At 37.0% G+C, this 25,433-nt stretch overlaps 1 protein-coding gene and 1 pseudogene across 1 annotated transcript in view; both read right to left on the minus strand.

Moving 5' to 3' along the window:
* Positions 1-25,140, minus strand: part of RFX6 (regulatory factor X6) — a 56,394-nt gene extending 31,254 nt beyond the window's left edge. The window contains exons 1-6 of the mRNA XM_021693628.1: positions 24,918-25,140; positions 24,461-24,617; positions 21,560-21,683; positions 19,386-19,447; positions 7,534-7,611; positions 6,269-6,296 (exon numbers count right to left, since the gene is read on the minus strand). Of these exons, the coding sequence (XP_021549303.1) occupies positions 6,269-6,296; positions 7,534-7,611; positions 19,386-19,447; positions 21,560-21,683; positions 24,461-24,617; positions 24,918-25,140 (672 nt within the window). The remainder of the gene's footprint in view (positions 1-6,268; positions 6,297-7,533; positions 7,612-19,385; positions 19,448-21,559; positions 21,684-24,460; positions 24,618-24,917) is intronic.
* Positions 10,916-11,097, minus strand: LOC123325544 (annotated as a pseudogene).
* Positions 25,141-25,433: the final 293 nt, after the last annotated feature.

A 25,433-nucleotide genomic window follows, 5' to 3' on the forward strand; every position in this document is an offset into this window, starting at 1 on the left:
TGAATATTTTACATGTTCTAAAACAGTGCTGTCTGACAGAACTCTCTGTGATGATGAAAATGTTCTATGTCTGCACCATCCAATACCATATGTGGTTATTTTATTATTATTTTTTTAAAGATTTTATTTATTTATTTGACAGAGAGAGAGCACAAGTAGGCAGAGTGGCAGGCAGATGGAGAGGGAGAAGCAGGCTCTCCCCTGGGCAGGGAGCTGGATGTGGGGCTCGATCCCAAGACCCCAGGATCATGACCTGAGCCGAAGGCAGCCACTTAACGGACTGAGCCACCCAGGCGCCCCACCATATGTGGTTATTATGGACTTGAAATGTGGCTAATGTGACAGAGAAACTGAATATTTTATGTAATTAATAGCTACATGGGGCTAGTGGCTACTATATTGCACAGCATAGTTACACATATTAATCCTGTCACCCATCTATGACATATAAATATCCAATTTTCTTTACATATTTGAAGCCATATGTACATATATTTGCTTTGTGTCCTCTTTTCTTCCTAATTAATATTTTTCCATGTCATTAAAAGAGACTCTTAATAAATGAAATCATATTCAGTCCCATAAAAGTCCTATAAATGATGTAACCATTGCTTTATTAGTAGTAATTTAGGTTGCACAATTTTTCACAATAGCCAATTACAATTTTTGCATAATATTTTGTAAGCATTTTCTGTTACTTCTTTATGTGAGATTCATACAAAAGTGAACCTGTGGGAGAAAGAGTATGATCACTTTAAAGACTTGATACAGACCTTCCAACTATTTTCCAGGGAGTTTGTTCAGTGGTCACCAGAAGGATACGAAAGAGCTTATCTCACCAGACCTTCACCACCATCATAATAATTTCTTAATATTTGATAATTATATAATTTTAAATGTTATTTATTTTTTGCTTATTTGGCAATCCATCTTTTCATGCATTTATTGGCCTTTTCTTCCTTGTGTGTATTTTCTATTCATGTCTTTTATTCTTTCTTGTTGTCTTCGTATTTTTCTATAAATTGATAAGATTTCCTTATTAGTAGAAATATTATCCCATTGTCATATTTGCTGACAATATTTTCTCCAGTTTTTCTTTTGACTTCAAATTTTATATATGATGCTTCTGATACAAAGTAGTTTTCAATTTCTCCCTTCTATATTTTTCCTTTGAAATTTCTTGTTTTCATCTTAGAAAACCATTCCTTATCCAGAAATGAAGTAGATACAAATGTTCCCTTCTAAGTATTGTTTTTATATTCAATAATTTATATGAAATTCATACAAGGCATGAGTTATAAACTTTTTTCCGAAATAGTCCATTTTTCTAACATTATGTGATGAAGAATTTTATTTATTTATATGGTACTGTATCTTCCTCCAAAAAGGACTTGAGACAATTCACTGAAAAAAAATTTTTTTTTCCTTCATTGGTTGTAATGTCTCTTTGGTCATACATTAAATTCTTATGTATACTAGGGTCTTTTTTTGGGTATCTAATCTCTGTTGTAGATTTGTTCCACCTACAGTTGAGTCTGTATCATAGTGTCATAATATTTTGATATCTGCCAGACAGGTCCCTTTTGGCTACTCTTGTTTACATTTCTCTTAACTATTACTTTCTGTATATTGTTCTAGATCGAGTCTACAGCCATTTTAATCATTTCCAAAAATTAATTACCCACGCAAAATTTTACTGAGGTATTTTATGTCAAAATTAATATAGGAAGAATCAGTACATTTATAATAGCTAGCATAACTATCCAGGTATGTGGTATGTCTTTTCACTTAAAATTTCCATTTAAAATAAAAAGTTTCTGCACAGTGAAGGAAACAATCAACAAAACTGAACATTAACCTACTGAATGGGAGAAGATATTTGCAAATAACATATCCGATAAAGGGTTAGTATCCAAAATATATAAAGAACTGATACAATTCAATATCCAAAAAACAAATAATCCAATTTAAAAATGGGAGAAGACATGAACAGTCATTTCTCCAAAGAAGACATACAGATTGCCAACAGACACATGAAAAGATGCTCAACATCTCTCATCCTCAGGGAAATGCAAATCAAAACTACAACGAGATATCACCTCAGACCTATCGGAATGGCTAAAAATCAACAACCCAAGAAACAACAAGTATTGGCGAGGATCTGGAGGGAAAAAAACCCTGTGCACTGTTGGTAGCAAAGCAAACTGGTGCCGCCCCTGGAAAACTGTATGGAGGTTCCTCAAAAAATTACAAATAGAGCTACCTTACTATCCAGGAATTGCAGTACTGAGTATTTACCCGAAGATACAAAAACAGTAATTCAAAGGGATACATGCACCTTTATTTACAATAGCCAAACTATGAAAACAACGAGTGTCCATCAATAGATGAATGGATAAAGAAGATGTGATATATATATTCTTTTATATATATATATGTATATATATAAGAATATTATTCAGCCATTAAAAAAGAATGAAGTCTTGCCATTTACAACAGCATGGCTAGAGCTAGAGAGCATAAGGCTGAGTGAAATAAGTCAGTCAGAGAAAGACAAATACCATGTGATCTCACTCTTCCGTGGAATTTAACGAAACAAACGAGCAAAGGAACAAAAAGGAGAGAGAGACAAACCAAGAAACAGACTCTTAACTATAGAGAGCAAACTGATGGTTACCAGCCGGGAGGTAGATGGAAGGATGGGGGAGCTAGGGGATGGGATTAAAGAGTACACTTACCATGATAAAAAAAAACCAGTTTTAAAAAATAAATAAAATTTTCTTCTATGCCTGCATTTTTTTTCAAATAGGTAATATGCTTCTCCTAAATATTTTGCATTCCTGCTGGTTCCTGAAATTTAGTATTATAATGCCCTACGTTTCTGGTTTTTCAGAGACTGTTCTCACCTCTCTAGTTTGGAATCCGTGAGAAAATTAAGTCCTACAGAAAAAGATTTGAATGACCACTTTCAGAATTTTCCAAAGGATAGCACTTAGCCAGTACCATTCTATATGCCTAAAAGAGCTTGTTCCTTACAAACCTACAATCCTTACATACAATGAGTCCCTTGGGCTACATCTCTGTGGGCATCCTGATTGAGAAGAACTGGTACTTTCTTTAAGCTCTTCAAACTCTTTTCTTCCCCCATGATTTTTACTCACTGCAGATGACTTAACTGACTAATAATACCACAGAGAGAAATATAAAACCACTGAACTACCTTAATTTCCTGCCACAAAATCTACAAACCTACTTGCAACTGAACTTAACCCTCTCCTTTTTCCTGTTTTAAGGAGAGAAGTGTTCCTTCTCTCTAGAGCCACTTCCTCCACTCTGAAGCTCTTCCCTGTGTACCCCTTTGGTGACTCTGTGCTCTCAGCTTTCCCCTCTCTTTCATATCTTCAGTCTCTACTCTTTACTGGATCTGTTTTACCAACATTGGAACGATAGTCTAATCATCCTTCAAAACTAAATTTCAAGTCCTCCCCCAACTATCACCCTCAACTTGACTAAATTTTCTACATTCACTGACACTTCCCACTCATTTCACAAACCAATCAAACCCCAGCTCTCCACTGAAAAGTTTCTTCCTAAAGTCATTAATTCTCTCCACTTAACTAATTCCATAGACCTTTTTCAGCCTTTAGCTTGATGACCTTTTAGTGCCATTTTATAGCAGTAACCATTCCCTTTTTTTGAAAGCATTCTTTTCTCTTGCTTCTGTGCCACCAAATTCCCTTCCCTCTCTTCTTACCTCTTTGGGTTCTCCTCAATTATCTCACTGATCCTTATCTTTCTTCCCCACTTTTCACAGCTCTTTTCTCATAGCTTCTGTTATCATTTAGTTTTTTTTCCCTAGACAATTTTATCCATTACCATGGCTTCAATGCCCATCAAAGTAAATGTCTAGCTAAGTCCTCTGTTCCAGTCACATATATCCAGCTGCTCACCTCAAGTCTATACAGGATATTTCACAAGCACATCAAATATGATGAGTCCCAAATTGACCCCATTATCTTTCGATTCTTTCTACCTGCTTCTTTTCCAATGTTTCCTAGCTAAAATTCTCTCCACCCCTAGAGCTATTATCCTAGTCCACAAATTCTCTCATCCAAACTTATCCATATACCTATAACATGACGCTCCTCTTGCTTGCCTTCCCCATGCCAGTGGTTGACACTTGGGAACCTCAGAGACATTTTTGGTTGTCACAAGGGGGAGAGTGTGGAATCTGGTGAATAGAAACCAGAGACCCTGTGATGTGGCTAAACATCCACAGGACATCCCCCACAACACAGAATTATATCGCCCAAAATGTCAGTAATACCAAGTCTGAGAAACCTTAACCTATACACAGCTACATCTATTTCATCCACTATTCCTCTCTTCCCCAACTCCACTCCTCCAAACTCCCACTTATGCTCAGTTCTTTCCTTAAATGTCACTTCCTATGAGAAATGTCCTTAACTACTTCAACTAGGTTAACACCCATGACACCCTTCATAATTACATATGATTACTTTTAAAGACATATTTTCCTGCTACACTGTAAAAGAGCAAATCCATCAAAGATTCACTATTTGCCCCCTAGTACCTGTTACTCCATATACCTATTGATTAATATCTTGCCCATGAGTTTTAAACAATAGAACTTTATTCAGAATTTTTAAAAAAGCAAATACAACTCTTGTAAATTAGCAATGTTAACACCTATTTTCCCCACCTCACAGTTATTAATGTTCAAATGAACTGAAGTATATGTAGGTTTACACTGAAAGTCTCGCATCCTGAGCAAACTGATGGTTGATCACCTCAGGTACAAAATAATTTTTTAAAATTTCAACTTTGTTAAACAAAATTCTATTATTGTTTTTAAAAGTATTTAGAGTAGTTCTGAGCCTTTAGAAAGCCCTCGTGTTCATTTCTGTAATCATCACAATAACGATACTCTAAAATTGTTTCTGGTGTCTTCGGAAATATAGGCTGTGTAGCCTAACAAAAATACTTTATTTTAAATTTATTAACCAAATCTATACCTGAATTTGTAGTGGACACTCCTAAGGAGGAAACAGTACACTTGAGAAACGTTTTTTCTTTTATTCGGTAAAGTGAGCCTTGCCGTACGCGTGTTGTAACAGCTGATGGGTCACCAGTACCACCAGCCTCATCAAAGTGGTGGAAAGAACACCTGAGAGAAATTACTGAAATTCCCTATTGACATAAACTTCAGTCAACTGAAGTGTATTTCTAAGTCAATATTTTTGCACTTTCGCAATTGTTTATCTAATAAAGAGCTATTATTTCATTGATAAAAAGAGCAATCTAGAGGATTTTATTATGTAATTAGCCATTAACTGTATTAAAAGCACTGGTGGGAAGAAATGGGTCATTTCAAAGGGTTGGGGGCTTTATATTATTTCTTAAGATAATATGCTTGCATCATTTCACCAAACTAATGGGGTTACAATTTACCCTAGGTCCAGATTTACCACACAACACATTGTCCTGTGCCCTTAGTTCTGTGGCACCTCTTTTTAATGATTAGATAACTTGAGGATAATGAAGGCCTTATCGTGTGCCTAATTAGCCATGCAGTCCCTAATGGTAGTCTAACTCATTTAGATAAAGGCAGTTTGCTGATCTGTTCCTTGGTTGGGGATGGAGAGGGGAGTCTAGGGAGAAAGTGTGTGAGTGTGTGTGTGCTAGAGACACGTACCCTTTCTCCCTAGCTCCCACCTCCGCCATCCACCCCAACTCCACATTGCAGAAGAGATCAGCAAACTGACTACACACACACACACACACACACACACACACACACACACATACAGTGGTTAAAACAAAAACAAACCACAGCATAACATTTGGGCTTGCTGATTACTATTAAAGGTTTTGTCTAAATGGGTATATTCCAAATACCAATTCCTTCCATATCCTCAGCTTTAGGCTTTCTGTTTATATTTAATGGAAATTTCTTAGATCAGTAATGGTCTTTTTTTTGCCACCTCTTAAGTATCTGATATTAGGTAAGAATAATCGAAAAATTACCCTTCCTAGGCTAATCGGAAATTGTTCAGTAGGTCCATGTAAAGAAACATCAGTTGCCCCAAATCTAACTTAGCTCTGTCTGAAGTTCTCAATCATTCACCAGGCTCCTCATAAATTAACATGGATTTGTATATTTGCCAACGAGGATGGTTAGCACTTATTGTCCAGTTTGTAGTACATATTACGGCAGACACAAAATAGAAATGAAAACAATTCTTACCTCATTCTTCAGCTTGCTTCCAGAAAACCTTAAAAATCAGTACATTTTCCATTAGTTAAAATATAAATACATAGTTACAGCAATCAAGGAAATGCAGAGGACCCACAAAGGTGGTGACTTCATATCATGATTAATGAAATAAACCTGGAGAAATCAATTTGATTTTCAGAGACCCACACATCCTTCTCAACTTACTTAAAAAAACAAGCTATTAAGGGCAAGTAAAATGAAGAATATTTAAGGAAGTCAGATAGGATCTGAGGCAAGCAAAGCACACTTGACAAGAAATACTCGTTTTTGTTCCAGCCTGTACGTTCACTTTACAGTGAGTGTAGCCAGTAAGCTACCAGTATGTTCTTTACCATTTCTGAGTTCATCTTCGTATGACTCAGGTGACTAAAATGATTTTTTTATACAAGTTACTTTACTTTTCAAATTAATTTATTCCTTTGCGAGCTCAGAGCGGATTACCATAAGGCAACCTCAGATGCAGATTTAATTATTCAGAGCTCCAGTATTTAAAAAATAATAATTGTATAGTATCAATGGTTTTGTTGGATGTCACCCCACTTATTCATGACCTCCCCTTGATAGCTAAGGGTAGATTAGAGAAGTGTATTCTTTACATTCATTTGTGTTTTTCCTTTCATAAAGACTCAACCAGGTCAGTAGCTTTAACTCACTTAAGGTAAGCTGATATTCAAAGTATGCATCATTAGAGATGATTTATAATAAACTTTTCATCTCTGTAAGGTGCTGATCAAGCAGATAGATTTTTATTTTATTTTATTTTTAGTAGGCTCCACACCCAATGTGGGGCTTGAACTCAGGACCCTGAGACCAAGAGTCGCATGCTCTACTGACTGAGCCAGCGAGGCACCCCAAGCACATAGATTTTTAAAACAGCTTATCTCTTGGAAAAAAATACATTTTCTGCCTTTATTTTATTGAATCCAGCCAGAAAACAGACTCCAGTCTTATGAGTAAATACTAATTTAAAAGCAATTCTGCTTCCTTGATTTCTCCTTTTCATCTCTCTGGGATACCTTGTTCACTATTAATTTTTCATTAATGATTGCAAATTATGTAAATTGCCCAGTAATCTAGACCACATCATTGTAAATGTCCATACAAAGTTGAAACTAAGGTCTGATGCTTTAAAGAAAACATTTCAATAAGCAAAATGAGAAAGTCTTTTACTCAATTGCTATTATGCATAGTTAAAGAAATACAGAGAACTTGTCTTGAAGAAAATAGAACTCTACCTTGTCAGGCCCTTTCCAGAATAAACGGAGTGGTAATATGCACTGCTCTCTTTGATGCCAATCCCATAATAATGATACCTGGAGCAAGGACAGGAACCAGCTCTGTGTTAATGAAGGAGTTTTTTGAAGGGGAAAAGGAAACTAAAGTATAGTTGAGGGGAAAGTGCAAGCAAGAACTGCAACCCCTTGATCACCTTCTTTTCCTGATTTCTTTTTTCAAGTAGCACCTTAATGTGCTAAATTCCTTTGAGGTCATTAGTCCTACTTATGGTCATATTTCTGGCTCTGAGATTAAAAAAGGAGAGCCGCCTACCACCAATCCCCTACTGCCCCCTAAGATATTAGGTTTCAAAAACCAAAACATTTGTCAATGTAGGCATTTAAATGTAACCACTTAAATTTGTAAATGTCAGCACCGGCTCCAAGTATACAAGCATCTATCTGCAAATTGCTGGTTCAATTTGCATATAGTCAATTGAACAAGAAAATGATAGTTTTCCTTTATGGTATATTTATTGGATGGAGAAAACAGTATGACACTGTATGAAGGAAGATATCAATATCATGCATAGGAATATGTATGAAGCATGTGATCTTTCAAAAATCACTTTCCTCATGAAGAATGAGAAGCCCAATTTACTGTCATCTTCACTTCAAACTTTTGTGCAACAATGAGGGAAAAATTATGTCGTGAATCAATAGAAATATGAAACATGGAAAGTAACAGTGTTACAAATAATTTGTTATAAATGTGTCTATGGATCTTGAGCCACAGACAAGCATAGCATTTCATCAATTCTCAGGCTGTAGCTCATTCTCCTAAGATGCAGACTTCTGATTTATGACACACCCAAGTACAAATGCTACAACTATGATACAAAAGCTCATCAAATAGTGGGGATTTAGGAAGAGTGGCCAACGCCTGCTAACTTCTGCCTCCCCTCTCCTTCCCCACCCCTAAGGCATGCAGCCCCACCTGCTTGGTTACCCATTGTTTCCATTTGCATTCATCTAAAACCAGGCAAGGAATGAAATAAAAGTGAATAAGGGGGTTTCCAGTGGAGTTCAGTGTAACCATATTTAAAATTTCATTACTTAGCATCATCATCTGAGTTTAAAGTGGACAAGATAGTGCAGGATCTCTTTTAAGGCCCCTTTTCTGATCTAGCAATAAAGAAAAAGACTTGGCAGAGCAAGTTCACTCCTAAACATTTTCAAGGTCCAGGACAAGAGTACAAATGAAAGCCCACATACCATATATCTAAATATTTAAGTATAAATCAAGCTAACAAACTGCTCAAAACAATACCCTTGTTCTATCTTGACAATTTACCTCTGTAATGATCTGGTAGGTGGGTTTGAATTTAGAATTCTTCCACGTGTGAACATGGCAGTGGGAGAAAAGCCACCCTCGACCCTTCTCTTCCCAGGCCCTGCTCTTTTGTTCACTGTGAGAAGCCTCTTGTGAACACACAGCCTCCATGTCCAAGATCAATCCAACCCCCCAACCATCACCACCAAAGAGCTAGGACCTCCTGGTCACCTCTCAAATCTATGTATACTGGTGGAGCCCAGCACCCTTCTCAGGATGGATGGGGGAAGAGTCCCACATAGGAGGGAGAAGGCAGGCCTGGGGCTATTTGGACAGAGAATTCTGGGGCCCCAGGGACCAGCAATGTGGGCTAGAAGGAGAACATGGTCTTTCACTGGACACATTTACTCAGGCTATGAACTTGTCTCCTGGGGAAGAGAATAGCAGGAAGAGGGCCACTTTAAAGTGTGAGGCCCAGAGATAGGTTCTTGCCCATTAAGTTCTAAGGGCAAAGAAGTCACTTCTAATGACCCTCTTTGAGATGGAGAAGAAAAAGTGTTTAAATATGAAAACAAAAAATTAAATATATTATAATAAATGTTTTCAGAAAGAACTGTTATATTTGAGAAACAATAAGGAAGGATGATCAAGGTAAATGCAGATATTTTATGATTGCTTCAGACTGGGGACAAGTTTTCAATACAAGGACAATGAGTAGTCTGTTAACCTGAACAGAGTAGGTTTATAACCACTCCTGTTTTATAGTATAGAAAATACTCCTATAGTAGATGTGGAATAAAAAACCCCTAAGGTATATTGGAACAAAGGGAGAAATGAAGGAAAGATGTAAGTGATGGAAACTCCAAAATATGGACGTGACATAAGTCTCCAATGAGAAACTAAAAGAAGGAAGCTTATTTAAGTCACAAAGAAGTTAACAAAAGCAGCTATATTAACAGAAATAGATAAGGGAAACACCTAAAAACCATGAAAAAAATGAGCAGATTCAGATGTTATTGGACCAAGTATATTAGAATTAGTTAATGAGTCTAAGAGTCTGAAATAAGTATTAATATTTTCTTTTTTTTAAACATTTTATTTATTTATTTGACAGAGAGACAGAGCGCACAAGTAGGCAGAGTGGCAGGCAGAGGGAGAGGGAGAAGCAAGCTCTCACTGAGCAGGGAGCCCGACGCGGGACTTGATCCCAGGACCCTGGGATCGTGACCTAAGCCAAAGGCAGACGCTTAATGGACTGAGCCACCCAGGTGTTCCAGTATTAATATTTTCTTGATTAAATTTTGGAACAAAGATATCAGAGGGAATGTCTTTGTATTAGAAGAAATAAAGCAAGGGATGTTTGAGAACAAGGGGAATGATTACAATGGAAATATATTGTAATTTCATGTTCTCTGGCAAAGTTTTCCATTTATTCTACAGATGCTAGAGTTTATATTTTAGCCACTTGCTGAAGTAATATATGTTAAACATTGCTTTAAAAGTTGTTCATTTTCTTTTATTAGAACTTTGATCCTCTTGTTTCTCATCTATAATCCTTTTTTCAACATGCAGATAATATTATACCATGGTAAGGTGGTTTGTCATGCAGATTGGAGAAGAAATTACATTGTTTGGTGGTGGATAAAAATCACAGGACCAGTCAAAAGGATGAGCAGGAATTCAACAAACATTAGAAGACATACTGCATCCTGACGACTATGCTAGATGTCAGTACAATGACAAAACAGACATGGAAGATCAGGTCAGGAATGTGCCTCTGAATTACACTGTTGTTCATGGCATCCTGAGCCAGACCACTTGCCAGACACGGAACACTGACCACACTGACCAATACGAAGGCACATTTTACTTCCATTTTTTAAAATCACCTTATGGTCACTTTTTAAAAAAAAACTACAACATCCTTTAGGACTCAGTAATACCGACTAATACGAATTTGTGAATTTTTTTCGTACTTATGACTTTAAGGAAAGGGTATTCTCATGACACAATTCATTTGTTCCTTATTTTTCTAAAATGACTGTATTACTTTGCCCCCTCCTTTCCAATCATTAGGGAAAAACATCTTTAAAAATGGAAGTATGTAATGCTTCCAACTACATTCAGACTCAGGATTTTACATTTTACTGCCCCCCACCACCCCAACCCCAGCAAAAGAAAATCCTTTTAATTAACAAAAATCGTGCCTTGGAAAAACTTCATTGGCTACGATACTGCCACTGTGCAAAGCTAGAAAATCCTTTTAAAATAGTGTATTTTAAAGATTTTATTTATTTATTTTTGCGAGAGAGAGCACGCACACGGGAGCCTGAGAGCATGAGCGTGGGGGAGGAGCAGAGGGCGAAGCAGACCCCCCACTGAGCAGGGAGCTCACCATGGGACTCGATCCCAGGACTCTGGGATCATGACCTGAGCCGAGGGCAGATGCTTAACTGACTGCTCTACCCAGGCGCCCTAAAATAGTGTATTTTATTCACAGGCCAAACGTAAATGACACTATCAACCCAGACACAACTGAGCCCTCTTTGTTTCAACCGGCCATGTTGCCTCCATACTCAAGGAACAAAAGATATATATATCTTTTATATAATTTTGTATCCTAATTTTGTTCGTAATTAGAAATTCTTAAGTGAAAATGTTTTGAATACGTTTGCGCTCAGCAGAAACACTCCTTCTTCTAGCTCAGCATGAATCATATTAAGCAAGCATTGATAACTAACAGGAACCTCTAAGATTTATACCACTGATCTGGATTTTTCATATTTGATGATCCATGTATAAACAAAGACTGCTTCTAGAATGTAAACTCCCTATAACAGAAAATCAATAAATACTTGTTGAATAAATAAATAACATGAAAAAAGTTAGAAATAACAATGTGTCATAAAGAAAACTTTATAAACAGGAATTTTTCAATTAAGGCCACACATCTAGTATCATATACTTAAATATATTAGCATAATTTTAAATTTGGTAAAGATTAAAGAATTCCTTGTCTAACATGATATAAGGAAATATACTAACTCCTTTAACCCTACCATGAGCACTGTATAAACTTATCTATTACTGTCACAATTACTTGCACTCCATAAATAACGTGTTTTCTCACCTCGGCACCCTTACTTGGTTGAATTCTTCATTGGGAACGCCCCTCTTCCTTTCTGTTCTCGTTTCTTACGCCTCAGGCCATAGCTTTAATGCATGAAGCTTGCCTGGTTTCTCAGACAAATCTAATCTCTCTGTCCTTTAAACTCCTCTCTTGGTCATTTATGCTCTATAGCTTCATACCTCATACCACTGGTGTGTGTATACCTGACTTACCTCTCCCACTAAACTATAAGGTTTAGAGGAAAGGAACGGATCTTTTCCTTCATTGATTTCCTCCATAGAAATTACTGTAGAAAAATCCTCACTTACTGGAGGATGAATCAATGTCTCCTGTTAGAAATTTAGACACTTATAAAACAAAAATTCCCTTAAGGCCAACAGTTTCAATAACTGCCTCGTAGCACTATGCATTCCCAGGTCACCAGTAAAATATTGGGGCCGAACAAGAGTTATATAGCTAAACAATGTATACAAGGGGCATGAAATCAGTGTATTTAAGTAGAAAGACTGTTGCCAAGAATATAAATTTTAATATTTTGTAATGACTATTGTAATGCTTTAGCACTTACATATCTAGTTTCTTCTGGAACCAATAAAATTAATAATCTTTCCCCCTTAACCTTCCTTTTAGTCTACACGATACATGTTATCACTTGAGTGATGATTTAATGTCTTTGAGAACAGAGAAGAGATAATAAATGAGCAGCTCTGTCTTCCTAACAGCTAAAGGTAAACCTCATAAAACTAGGGAGAGTAATTTCATGCAAAGTATACATGGATTTTTCATCTCAAGCCCAACATTTTACAACATTATTTTACTGTTAATATATTAGCCTAAAATAACTCGTGCTAGGAAATATTTGCCAGAAATATTCTAGTACAACAAAGACATATGGTTGGTGCATGTCAAATAAAAACGTGTCTGCCTAAGTGTGAGCTAGCTAGTTATTTTCATTTATATACCACTACCCAATGCTGATTCTGTGGGTTACTCTGAATAAAGATTGCCAAACATTTCACAGTTCTTTCTCTCTATATGATTCTTATCCATTTTTATTTTAAAATTATATGATAAGTGCTTAAAAATCCTGGGTATAACTAGCTAATTTCTCTCAGAAAATGTTTGCATAATAACAAGGATCTTTGTGATTATCTAACAAATTGTGTTCATTCATTAGTGTCAATTATCCTCAGCCTTACATCAAATGACAGCTATCATTTACATTTTAGCACTAAAGAAGATTAATTCATTAGTTTTTATGTCCACATTTTAAAGTGAACATGTTATAAAATATAAAAGATTTTTAACAGGACAAAGGAAATTATTGCTGCTCTTACTACTAAAATATTTACATTGTGTCTAACACTTTTCTTCACTTGTTGATAAACTTCTACTTGCCCCTATAGTTCTTCCTTTCTAGTTCAGTCCTTATATAGAATTCCTGAAACATATGTTTCCACTGAGCTAGTAGCCCTGATGTTAGTTTACACTGCACAAATGATCACTGATAAGGAAATGATGGGATTAAGCTGTTCAGGGACTTGCAATAACTTTACTATGATAAGAGCAGCTGCCGTATCAGTTTTATTAACCCACTAAATCACTACTAATAAATAAGATAATAGCTTTTGTCCATCATGTCTGAAAACCAAGATTCGACTGATCAAAGTCTACAAGAAATTAAAATGTAACTTCAAATCAAACAGTCTACCCTGTCTATGAAATCTACATGGTGGGTCTCCAACAGTGTTCTCCCTTATTCTTCTGAGCTATTCTGAGCAAGGGTGAGAAGCAGGTGCTTTTTCTTCACCACTCTATCCCCAGGGCCTCGTCAGCACCAGGACACTCAATAAAATGCTCATTAAATAAATGAATATTAATAGTGAAACTTTTTTGATAGCATGTACCCTATCCCCACTACTTGTACTTAAAAACTCTTTAGCAGCATGCTTTGTACGTTGATAAAAATATGAATGGATTGATTACTGATATAATCCATTCATAACATGAAACAGGCAAAAACTACTTTTCATTAGATACTCTTTTGTGCCTATCTGATTTTGTTTCACTGTTACTTTTTCAAAATCCAAATTTGAAAATACTGCACAGAAAAAAAATCAGGTGTATATTTTGGCATTGGTAATAAATCAAAGAGAAGACAACAAAAACCTCAAAAGCCAAGTCAGTTTTTATCTTGGTATTGAGAATGTGCAGAGTCCGCCGCTGGGGCTTCTTGGCAGAGAGGGGATGGTGACAGTGAAGGAAGGGATAGAGAGTGAAGCAACAGAGAGCAGAGCTTTGTCCCTGTAAACTCACTGGCTTTGTTCCCAAGGCTCACTCAGGTTAGATGTTCTAGAGCCAGGCTTTCTGACACCAGAGGTTAACCTCTAAAGACCTTTTTCCGGAACCATTGGCAGCAATGGCTTCTCATGTAGAACATGAGACGGGCCAGTGGAAACAAATTATTCAATTTTTAATTGTTTCTAATTTTGACAGTGCGTGATATCTCATGATTTGTGATATCTGCCTAGTGATTCTGTCCATCTGGATTTTTTGTTTGTTTTTAATGTATCTATTTTATATATTTTCTCTCTTCCTTTTGGTTGAATAAATTTTTGCCTCATTTTATTCAGTTACTTTTTCATCTTTCACTTTAATGAGGGAAAGAAGTAGCACCTGCACAAAGGTGAGGACGAATCCTTTTAATACCCAGTGATGTCAGAACTTAGAGAAACAGAACCTGAAAATAGACACAAAATTCACTCCTATTTTTTAGATCCTACTAATCAGTCTCTTCCTCACAAAGATCAGTGCTTCCCAACTATCAGATTTTATACAGGGAGTAAAATTTGAAGAGGTTCCATGAACCCTAAAGGCATCCAAGGACAGCTTTAGAAACAGTGATGCTATCTTGTGCCCAGAATACAGAAGAATCTTTTGAGTTAATCATGATCTAAAATAAATTCTGTCTGAAGGACTCAAATGAAATGACTGGACATACTTTCGCTATTCTATGACATTTGGGCAAAAATTGAGAGCTTCTGTTTTTAAATAACCAACATTAAGCAGTTATATAATATTAATATATTTTAATATATGATCCACAGAAGTCAAAATAAATTAATATTAAGTTTATTTATGTTTTTGAAATAATTCAATAAATATTTAGTGACAGTATGTTTAAGGCACTAGAATAAACACCACTGCAGTAAAAGGCGTTTTGCAAAATTAATGGTAAAATTCACAGAAATTGTAAGTTTCTCTTTCTCCAAAATATTCTTACTTCTTCATTTATATTTCTGTGTTTCACCAATTGTTCATATTTCCATAGACATAAAAATATTTTTCATAAGATGTGAATTTTTGAAATATTAACTAGCCATTAGAAATGATGATTGTAAAGATAATATACCAACACAAAAAAAATGTTTAGGACAAAAATTAAAAGCAAAAAGCAAATGTGTGGCACAACCACACATTTATATAAAACGTAAATATCTCTAAATAAATATAAAATAGTTTAAAATGCCTTATGATTGAGGCTTCAGAAAACATTAGCTCTTTAGGAGTGCCTGGGTGGCTCAGTCAGTTAAGCTTCTGCCTTCGGCTCAGGTCAGGGTCCAGGATCCTGGGGTCCTGGGATCAAGCCCTGCATCAGGCTCCCTGCTCAGTGGGGAATTTGCTTCTTCCTCTCCCTCTGCCCCCCCCACTTGTGCTCTTTCTCTCTCTCTCTCTCTCCTTCAAATAAATAAATAAAATCTTTAAGAAAAACAGAAAATGTTTGCTCTTTGAAGAATTTATTAATAAGTTTTTAAAACAGGTTAGGCAAAAAATGAAATTTATACCTCAAAAAATCAAAAGTTCAATTAAATAATTATTTTGTTGATATGACTGATATCAGGAAAAAGTAGGATTTACTAGTTGACAAAGCACAAACTTTAGAGTCAGATAAACTTTGATTTAAATGCCAACACTGTTATTTTACAGCATGCGTGTGGCTTTGGGCAAGTCAATAATCTTTGAACTGCAGTCTCCTCATTTGTAAAACACAGTAATTCTTTTTTTTTTTAAAGATTTTATTTATTTATTTATCAGAGAGAGAGCACAAGCAGGGGGGAGCGGCAGGCAGAGGGAGAAGCCGGCTCCCTCCAGAGCAGGGAGCCTGATGCGGGACTTGATCCCAGGACCCTGAGATCATGACCTGAGCCGAAGGCAGAGGCTTAACCAACTGAGCCACCCAGGCGTCCCTAAAACACAGTAATTCTAATCTTGCATTGTCTTTGTGAGGATTTGAGAGTGTGTGGTTGTGCATGTGCTTGCGTGTGTGTGTGTGTGTGCAGTGCTCAATAAATAATAACTTTTAATTGCATTGCTGATGTTTGGATGAACTGAGAGATTAATTTCATATTATTAAGGACAGTCAGGTTGAAAGTATATTCATTTCTCCATCCACTCCTACACTTTAACTCATTTAATTCTCACAACAAACCTGTGAGACAGATACTGTGTACCCTCTTTACCGATGAAAAACCGAACAATTCATCTGGTGTCACACAGCAACTCCATATGGGAGTAATGGGATTAAAGCTTAGAATTGCCCAACTCTAAACTTCATGCTCCTAACTCTAGGCAACTCTTAGAAATAAATAAAGATGGGGAAGCTGTCTGGCTAAGAATAAGTACATCAAAACATTGCCAGTTGCAAGATACACAAACTCTACATCTCGCCGTTATCTTTCGACTTACTTAGTTTCCCTATGGAAAATATCTTTTTCCCCAAGATATCGAAATACCATGAATATAACAGGCAAGTTATAAAAAGCAAATGGCATATCAGGAAGGTAGAAAAAAACTCAAATTATTAATGCTTTGCTCTTGGGCACATCTGTTCTTAGATATCAAACACATTGCCTGAAGTTACCACATGTTGTTACATAAACCTAAACACTGGAGCCTCACAGTGTCACAATGGACAGGGTTAATGATTCATCCCTAATCCTAAAGGCTCCTTCTAGGATTAATTGACTTTCTCTGCAGCCTGCCTGCCTGCCCTCTTGCAGATCCTGTGAAGAGGATTTCTCTGCATTGCTTTGCCTTTTTTTCTACTATCTACGTCAAACACCATCTGATCTTTCCTCCACCTACACAATTCAGTAGGAATCAAATTCAGTAGAAATCAGCCAGTTAAACTGATTCAACTTTGAAAAACAAGTCCTCACTTGGTTAGAAGGGAATTCAGTCGTTTTCAATCTGGCATTTCATTCCTCCTTCTCAGACCACAGGTTATTAACATTAATAGGAATCAAATAAGTTTTAATTGATCATCGATTATGTAGCCGACAACAGAAAGGATATGAAAATGAATGAGACAAAGTCTCTATCCTCAAAATATTATCTTCTGGGGCACCTGGGTGGCTCAGTTGGTTAAGCGTCTGCCTTCAGCTTGGGTCATGATCTCAGGGTCCTGGGGTCGAGCCCCGCATTAAGCTCCCTGCTCCACGGGAAGCCTGCTTCTCCCTCTCCCGCTCCCCCTGCTTGTGTTCTCTCTCTCGCTGTGTCTCGCTCTGTCAAATACATAAATAAAATCTTTTAAAAAAATACTATCTTTTGAGGGGAAAAGTTAAGTTAATTTCATATTAAGAGGGGTACCAATGAACTGCTGTGAGGATATAAAGAAAGAGCCTACAAGAAATCAAGAGGTAAGTAAAAATTCAAATGACATTTGAGGGTGAAGCAGAGGGTACTGGGCCCTAATTTGGTGGGAACACAGGCTACAAGCTGAGAAATGAGAAGCAGATGATAAGGTAGGCAAATGGCTTGCAACTAAATCATAATGGACCTTGAAGGTCAAAGTGAGAAATATTCGCCATGAGCTGCTAAAACTTTCTGAGCACGACAGACATATGATTGAATGGAAACTTTAGAAGGTCGATTTGGAAGAGTCATACTGACTGGACTGGAAAGACAGAGTGAAGGCCAGATTATGAAAGTGAGAATGGAGAGAGACCAATTCAAGAGAATTCATAGAGTAAGATTTATTCTTTTTGGCAAGTGACTAAGGCTGAGCTATCCACTAGGGTGGTTCCTAGTCACATGTGGGTACTGACCACTTGAAATGTGACTAATCTGAATTGAGATGTGCGATCGGTATAAAATACACCCTGGAGCTCAAACACTTAGCAGGGGAAAAAGAATGTAAAATATCTCAATAATTTTCATTTTGATTATTTGGTGAAATGACAACATTTTGGATATATTGGATTAAATAAAACATTAAAATCAAATAACATCTGTTCCTTTTTACTTTTTTAAGAGTGGCTACTAGAAACGTTTGAATTAAATATGTGGCTGCATTATATTCCATTGGGCAATTCTGAACTAGATGTTAGGGCAAAGAAGACACTGGATGAGCTAGCAAATGAATGGTAGAAGAGGGAAGAGGACTTAGCAGGTGCTGTGACAGAGAAACCAGGGGAGACACTTCACACGTTGATTTATCTTCAGAGGGCTCTGTCAGCAGGTTCACGCGCTAGACGGGTGCCAAGGAAGATGACTAATGGTAACAATGAGCCAAGGAGTTTCTGTCCAGGTAAAGACATGGGCTAGGACACAAGCATGTGAACAATGGTAAGGGAAGTGAGCAGAGCTACTCTTTCAAGGAACAGCAACGAGAAGCAAAACAACAGAGCAACTGTGAAGAGTAGAGCAGGTTTGAGAGGATTTTATTTTTATCAGCCTGAAATAGACCTGAATAGGTTTGTAGGCAGAAGGAAAGGAAACACTGAAAACGCCGCGGACAGAGGCAATCATGGATGAATCAGAACCTGTGCCTGGGGTCCTACAGAGACTGCCACAAGAGAAAAGGAAAGCTGAAGCTATCAAGAGAGAGAACTTACTTTATGTTTCTATGTACATGAAGAGATGACCAAAGAAGTCATTTGTGCAGGTCACTCGTCTTAAAGGGAAAGGAAGAGGATATTAAGAAATCATCACCTGGGAAAGAAACGCAGAGGAAGAACCTGAATCGTACTTCACCTCCTGGCTTTGGCCTTGCCTTTGGGAGTGCTGTGGGCTCCATCGGACCCCCTACTCAGCCATAGACATGCCCCTTTCGTGACACTGGTGCCTTTTTTAGTGGCTTGAAGATTATGACAATGATTCATTTAAATTATTTTATCGGAAGAAATAACATACTATGATTTTTCAGTATAAGTTTTGTTTTTTAAACATCATTCTAAAATCCACTTTTTTTTCTTCTTAGTTCTTACAGATGGTAAAAATCTGCTTCGTCAAGAAGAGAATACCTGCTTCCACTCACTGATAAAGACAATCCTTATTTTACATGCGTCAGTCCTCATGTACAGTGTATCATATGTACAGATCTGATATATGCTCAACAGTGGGTCTTACTTTGAATGGCCTCTTGTTCCAAGTCGCCGAGTTGTCAAGAGGGGAAATTTCTGGCGAATTGTCTAAAAGGAAAGTCAATTACTTTAGTTTTTAGGAAGTGTGTGGTTCTATTGCAAGCAACTTGTAACCACTTAATTGGAGAAAGTAAATGTTAAAGTTTGAGTAAATATTTAGTCTGGAAGAAGTAACATCACACATGTACCATATTGATAAGCAATAATACATCAGCAGAGGCAAGAAGATACTTTTTTGATGAGATGATCCTACTGCTCTTGTCTCAATTCCAAAGCGGATCATACCAGTATCTGCTTTCACTTAATGTGACTACGAAAGCAATTATTATCTTACTTACATACTTAAAGGAAAAATTTGAGTATCTTTATAATAATTTTATCCGGAGATTTGCCACAATTAAATCTCCATCTCCAACCCTGAGAGAACACAGGAAACTGTCTCTGCCTTACCAGATCTCCACAGCAGTGTTTTAAAGTTTTTCTTTTCTATGTTCTTTTCTCTAAAATTTGCTAAAAATTAGCATTAGTGATTAAAGAACGAAATCTTTTCTACATGAAACATGAAACTGTATGATCTCCTAAGGGCTCCATGGCAAACTTCTTGTATATGTTCATTTCTTGGGGACTGGTTCTATAGTTTTAACCAGATTCTCAAGGTGCTCCATGACTCCCCAAACAGGATGATTGCCATAGGTGGACTCATTAAATAGCAACGCTAAAGTGGACATTAGAAATTGCCTTACAGGGGCGCCTGGGTGGCTCAGATGGTTAAGCGTCTGCCTTCGGCTCAGGTCATGATGCCGGGGTCCTGGGATCGAGTCCCACATCGGGTTCCCTGCTCCTTGGGAGCCTGCTTCTCCCTCTGCCTCTCTCTCTCTGTGTCTCTCATGAATAAATAAATAAAATCTTAAAAAAAAAAAAAAAAGAAATTGCCTTACACAACTTCCTCATTTTAGGGAGTGAGTGAACTGAGTTTTTAAAAAGGTGAAGTGCTTTCAGAAGATCTCACAACAAATTAGTTAGTCACTGTCTAGGCCAGAACCTAAAAAATGAGACTACCATACAGCATATCACACTGACTCCCGTAAGCAGATACGTTTTCAAAATAAATTTATAAATTATTTTATTTTCAAAAACTGAGAAGCCAGACTATAGTATTCATTATTTTCTAGACAATGAGTCCCTCTACAGGTTAGAATTTGGATTTCAGTTTACATGCGATGCAATGTTTGAGACTTAAGCTTCCTATAGTTTTTCTTTTTTTTTTTTTCCATGCAGAACATGCCCTCTTTAATACCCATCACCAGGCTAACCCATCCCCCCACCCCCCTCCCCTCTAGAACCCTCAGTTTGTTTTTCAGAGTCCATTGTCTCTCATGGTTCATCTCCCCCTCTGATTTCCCCCCCTTCATTCTTCCCCTCCTGCTATAGTTTTTCTACGCGATCCTAGGTTCTTAAGACGGCAGAGCATGAGATGAATCTCAAGAACAAGGCTTTCCCAAGAGACTGATATTGTTTCCTGATTCTCAAAATAAGATCAACATACGTAAATATAGTAATGCCAATTCTATAGATTCCCATCCTAACCATACAGGTTGGGCAGAAAGGAATGTTTTTAAATGAGCAATATTTAATCAATCCTCTCACAACATCTTGGAGTTTGTGGTGTAAACATACCCAGAGTGAAATGGAGAATCAAGGGAACTATTTATGAAAGAAAGTAAAAATCTATTAAAAACCCATATGCTTGGACTAGCTAGACTATAAGCACAATCACCAATTGCATCAACAAGATACTTGTCACCTCCACTTAATTTTGCTTCTCAATACAGGCCATACCATACTCTTTAACATATTCCTCTTTGAAGGAAAATGTATGTCACTGATCAAAGGGAGCTTCCTTTAATGTCACATGAACTCTTCTGATAGCCAGGGTTCTAATATTCAAAACATAAAGTAGTTCAAGGTAAAACCTATAGTAGGTAAAATCAAGACAAAACATATAGTAGTTCCAAATACACCTGTAAGAATTTCATTTATGCTTGTGAAACAAGTTTCTTAATACTCTGTAAGAAAACTTGCTCAGATGAATGTGTTTCCACACCGTCTACCTGACGTGAGTTGAGTTGTAAAGTAGTGTAGCCAATATGTGTCATTTACCTTGCCAAAGGTGGCTGCACAGGCTGGCTCCAGTTTCTCTTTCCTGCAGAAATCTAAGTAATGTGCATAAAGGATGCACCGCGGTAAGCAGACTCCTTCACATACGATGTAATTCTCTTCAAGCCTAAAAAAAAAAAAAAGGCAAAAAATTGGGTCAAACCTTTTCTTTTTTTCTCCTTCCCTTTCCCCTTTCACATTGGTCTAATGACAGCTCTGAATACAAACTCTGTATAAATGGGTTCATGAGCAGACATGAGTAGACTTGCTCTATTCCGGATATTATTAAAAGTCAGATCACAAGAACTAATGTTAGAAGAGCAACAGGCCCAATGCACCCCTGTTAGTGCAGTTAAAATACCGTGGTGAACATAATACCACTCCTGCCTGGTCTATATCCCAAAGAACAAGGTCTTACTTCTATGGAAATCCTCACTATTCATTACGGTTTGCCCCGTGAGATAAAATGGGAATGGTGAAATTGAAGATGATGTTTTTTTTAAAGGATATTCTCAACCCTGAAGGGCTGCCCGGTTTTAGGCCAGCAAAAGTTTACAATCTCTAACTTTCATTCACAAACTAGTTCTGAACCCTAAATGGTTAGGGAAGCATGATGATACATTTATTTGCAAAATACCTAAGAGTAAACTCACTTCGCTTAAGTCTGAAATGGTACTGATCTATTTCTCCTCCTACGCCTTGTGCTGTGATCAGTACTGTAACTACCTAATCCATACCATACACTTGAAACACAATGTATGTCTTCAGAGACATTTCCAAATATGACATATATAAATTCAACTCTGTTATAAATATAATTATGTAAATTTTGAAAATTTAGACATAATTCTATTTAACTTGAATGTCTACAATCTCAATTAAACACGATTTACATAAATGTGATAATATATATTTAAGTATTACAAATATCTGAACAACAATCAAGAACTCAGAACTTGTAGATTGTATTCCCAGTTTTTCTAACAATTCAGTAGGTGATTTTGACTAAAATTTATGTATACTAAAATTATAATTATTCCTATGTAGGAACAATGCAATATAGAGTATGCATTCAGATTAAAATTGAGTGCAACTATCCAAGATCTCTGATTTAACCTATTCCCAAGACACAGGAGATAAAAGCTAAAAGAGATGTTCATCAGATGTAAAGCATCAGATGTCCATTTTTCTATGAAGAAAGAAAAAAAAGAACCAAAACCCAGTAAGATTTGCATCCATAAAACCAAACACCTAGTTGACAGTTGAAAACTGGAATTACTCACCCAGATTTTTCACTTTAATTTTCAGCTCTAATTTTTAACATCCCTAATAATCTACACAACCTTAAGGGAAAATTCTCAAAATACAGATAACTCACGTCATTTTTTTAAAAAAATATACATAAGACTCTTTTTTAGGAAAGGCTGTGGAAAATTCAAACAAAAATTACAGCATTTTATAGCTTCAAAAAATATGAAAATCACTAAGAAAACATTCAACTATTTAAAAATTATATTTTAATGGCATGCATAAAATGTCAACTGTTCCCCTGCTGTTTTGATGTTCTTGTAGGCATTGTCATTACCTTCAAAATACTGAATAATTCCAGCCATGAGTACCATATTAATTTGGGGTATGACATTTTTTTCCTTTAATTATAATGCAATCATATTTACAAAATAAAAAAAAAAACAAGTTTGTTTCCACTCACTTGATTTGAACTGAAAAACTGGAAGTGATCATTCAACAGCTCTCCATAATATATCTTTAATCAACACTTCTGCCCCAATTATCCTAATAAAGTAGTTGTATCCTAAATATTCCAGATAATTAACTCAAATATTTACTGCTTCAGTGTATTTTTAACCAGTAAGTGTGACATCAACTTCCATAGTTAAACCATAACCTTAGAATATTTGATTTATATTTCAAATATTTGAAAAGGTTTAAGTATATAATCACAAAAATTTAGTATATGCAAATTTTAACTCAACTGAAAATAAAATTTACTAGGTTTTTCTGGTAATTTTTTTAGCTATTATTTTTTCTATTGTATTTTTCTAAGGTTTAGATCATACTTCACATATAAACATCTTATACAACTAATCAGTAAATAGACCTTTTTAATTATTTGCTTGTTATTTGTAACTTGGGAGGAAATTTATACCCCTATTTCTTCATAGTATGTAGGAAAGCCTAGAGTTTTTACTTTAGATCCCTCTTCCTTTTAGATAATATTACAAAATGCTCTCTATATGTAGAAAGCCTACTGATAAACTCTTGGTTTTAAAAGGTTTTCCTCAAAATCCAATTCATGATATTTCACTATAATAAATCATATATGACAGGTGCTATAAAAATAGTTGAACACTTATTTAAGATAATAGTAATATTTTAACTGATTTTTCTATGTCTTCTCATTCACACATATTTCACCTAATGACCAATACACAATTGTTAATTTGCCCTCATATGGATAAAGACAGTATTAAGGTACTTCCTCCTTATAAGTTGTTTTAAAGAATCATGTTTTATAAACACAAAACTACCACATAACAAATATATAATAAGGACCAAACTGATTTTATGTTAAGAAAGCAAGTCATAAAAACATTTGTCATTGCTGACATTTGACAAAATTATACTTTGGGTCAATAATGAACAAAGTGATGGGGTTTTGCATTGCAGATCATTTTTTATCAATACCAGAATATCTCTCCATACCAAATATTCAGTGAAAAAAAAAATGGATAAATTTCCTATTGGTATTTTAAACTTCCCCCAAAAAGTTTGAGGGAGAAGCAAACTGAGAAAAGCAGATTCTGAAGATACTTTTTTTTTTTTTTTAAATACTGACTTTTAAGACTCAACAGGTGCTGAAATGTACCCCTGTGGGAGTCTTACCATTGCAGGGTGAGCTGAGTCTGCTTCTTTTTATCCTTCATCATCTGCGTGATGGTTTTTTTCTGAGAGAGGTGTAGATCGGCTGCTTTGGTTTTGTTGTCGTGACTCTCTCCATCCTCTTCTTCAGAGGAAAAGTTACCATTGCTTAAATGCATTTCTGATTGCAAGTTGAAAGAATGATAAAGAAAATCAGAATGTGAAATCAATTAAATAGTCTTTAAAAGTACCCTGGCGTCAAACGCGGTGGTCTAAGGGGGGGTGGGGGCGGTGAGAGGAGAACTATGTAAAATCCCTCCGAGTTCATTTCCAGTTGACAAATATTTTCCTGGGGAAAATACAAAGATCTGGACTGAACATTCTACATACATGTTATGTTTGCGATGTGTTTACTTTTATTTGCCCTTCTTAGAATTCACCCGCTCCCCAGTCACATCCCCCGCGAGGGCAGAGCGCTCACCTGATTTAACTCCCACCGGCAGCTCCGGGTCTTCCCCTCTCTCCGCGCTGCCCAGCGCGCCCCCGGGCTGTGCTTCAGCCTCCAGGTACACCCTTTCCTCGGGGTAAATGAGCAAGCCCTTGCCCAAGAGCTGCACACAGCACTCCCCCTGGGTCTCAGGGGAAACTTGGGGCGAAGGCTGCGCCTGCAGGAAGGCGTCTTCCAACACCGGGACCTTGGCCATCCTCCTGGCCGCGGGAGACCTGCGCACCCGCCGCTGGGCCGGCGCCCCGCGGAGCCCGGAGCCCAGAGCCCGGGGCGGGGCGGGGCGGGGCGGGGCTGGGGACCTGCGGCCGCAGGGGCGGGGGCGGAGGCCGCAGGCTCCCCGGCCCCCCGGCGTCGCGGAGAAGGAAGGCAGTGCAGGTACAGCTCAGACCTGGGGACGGGGTGGGCCGAGGCGGGACTGCCTTTCTCCACCTGTCTGAGGTCTGGGCAGATGCTCAACTAGGAACTCACTTCCCCACCTGCGCCCGTCTC

The sequence above is a fragment of the Neomonachus schauinslandi genome, chromosome 8, assembly GCF_002201575.2.
Source record: "Neomonachus schauinslandi chromosome 8, ASM220157v2, whole genome shotgun sequence".
Taxonomy (NCBI): Eukaryota; Metazoa; Chordata; class Mammalia; order Carnivora; family Phocidae; genus Neomonachus; species Neomonachus schauinslandi.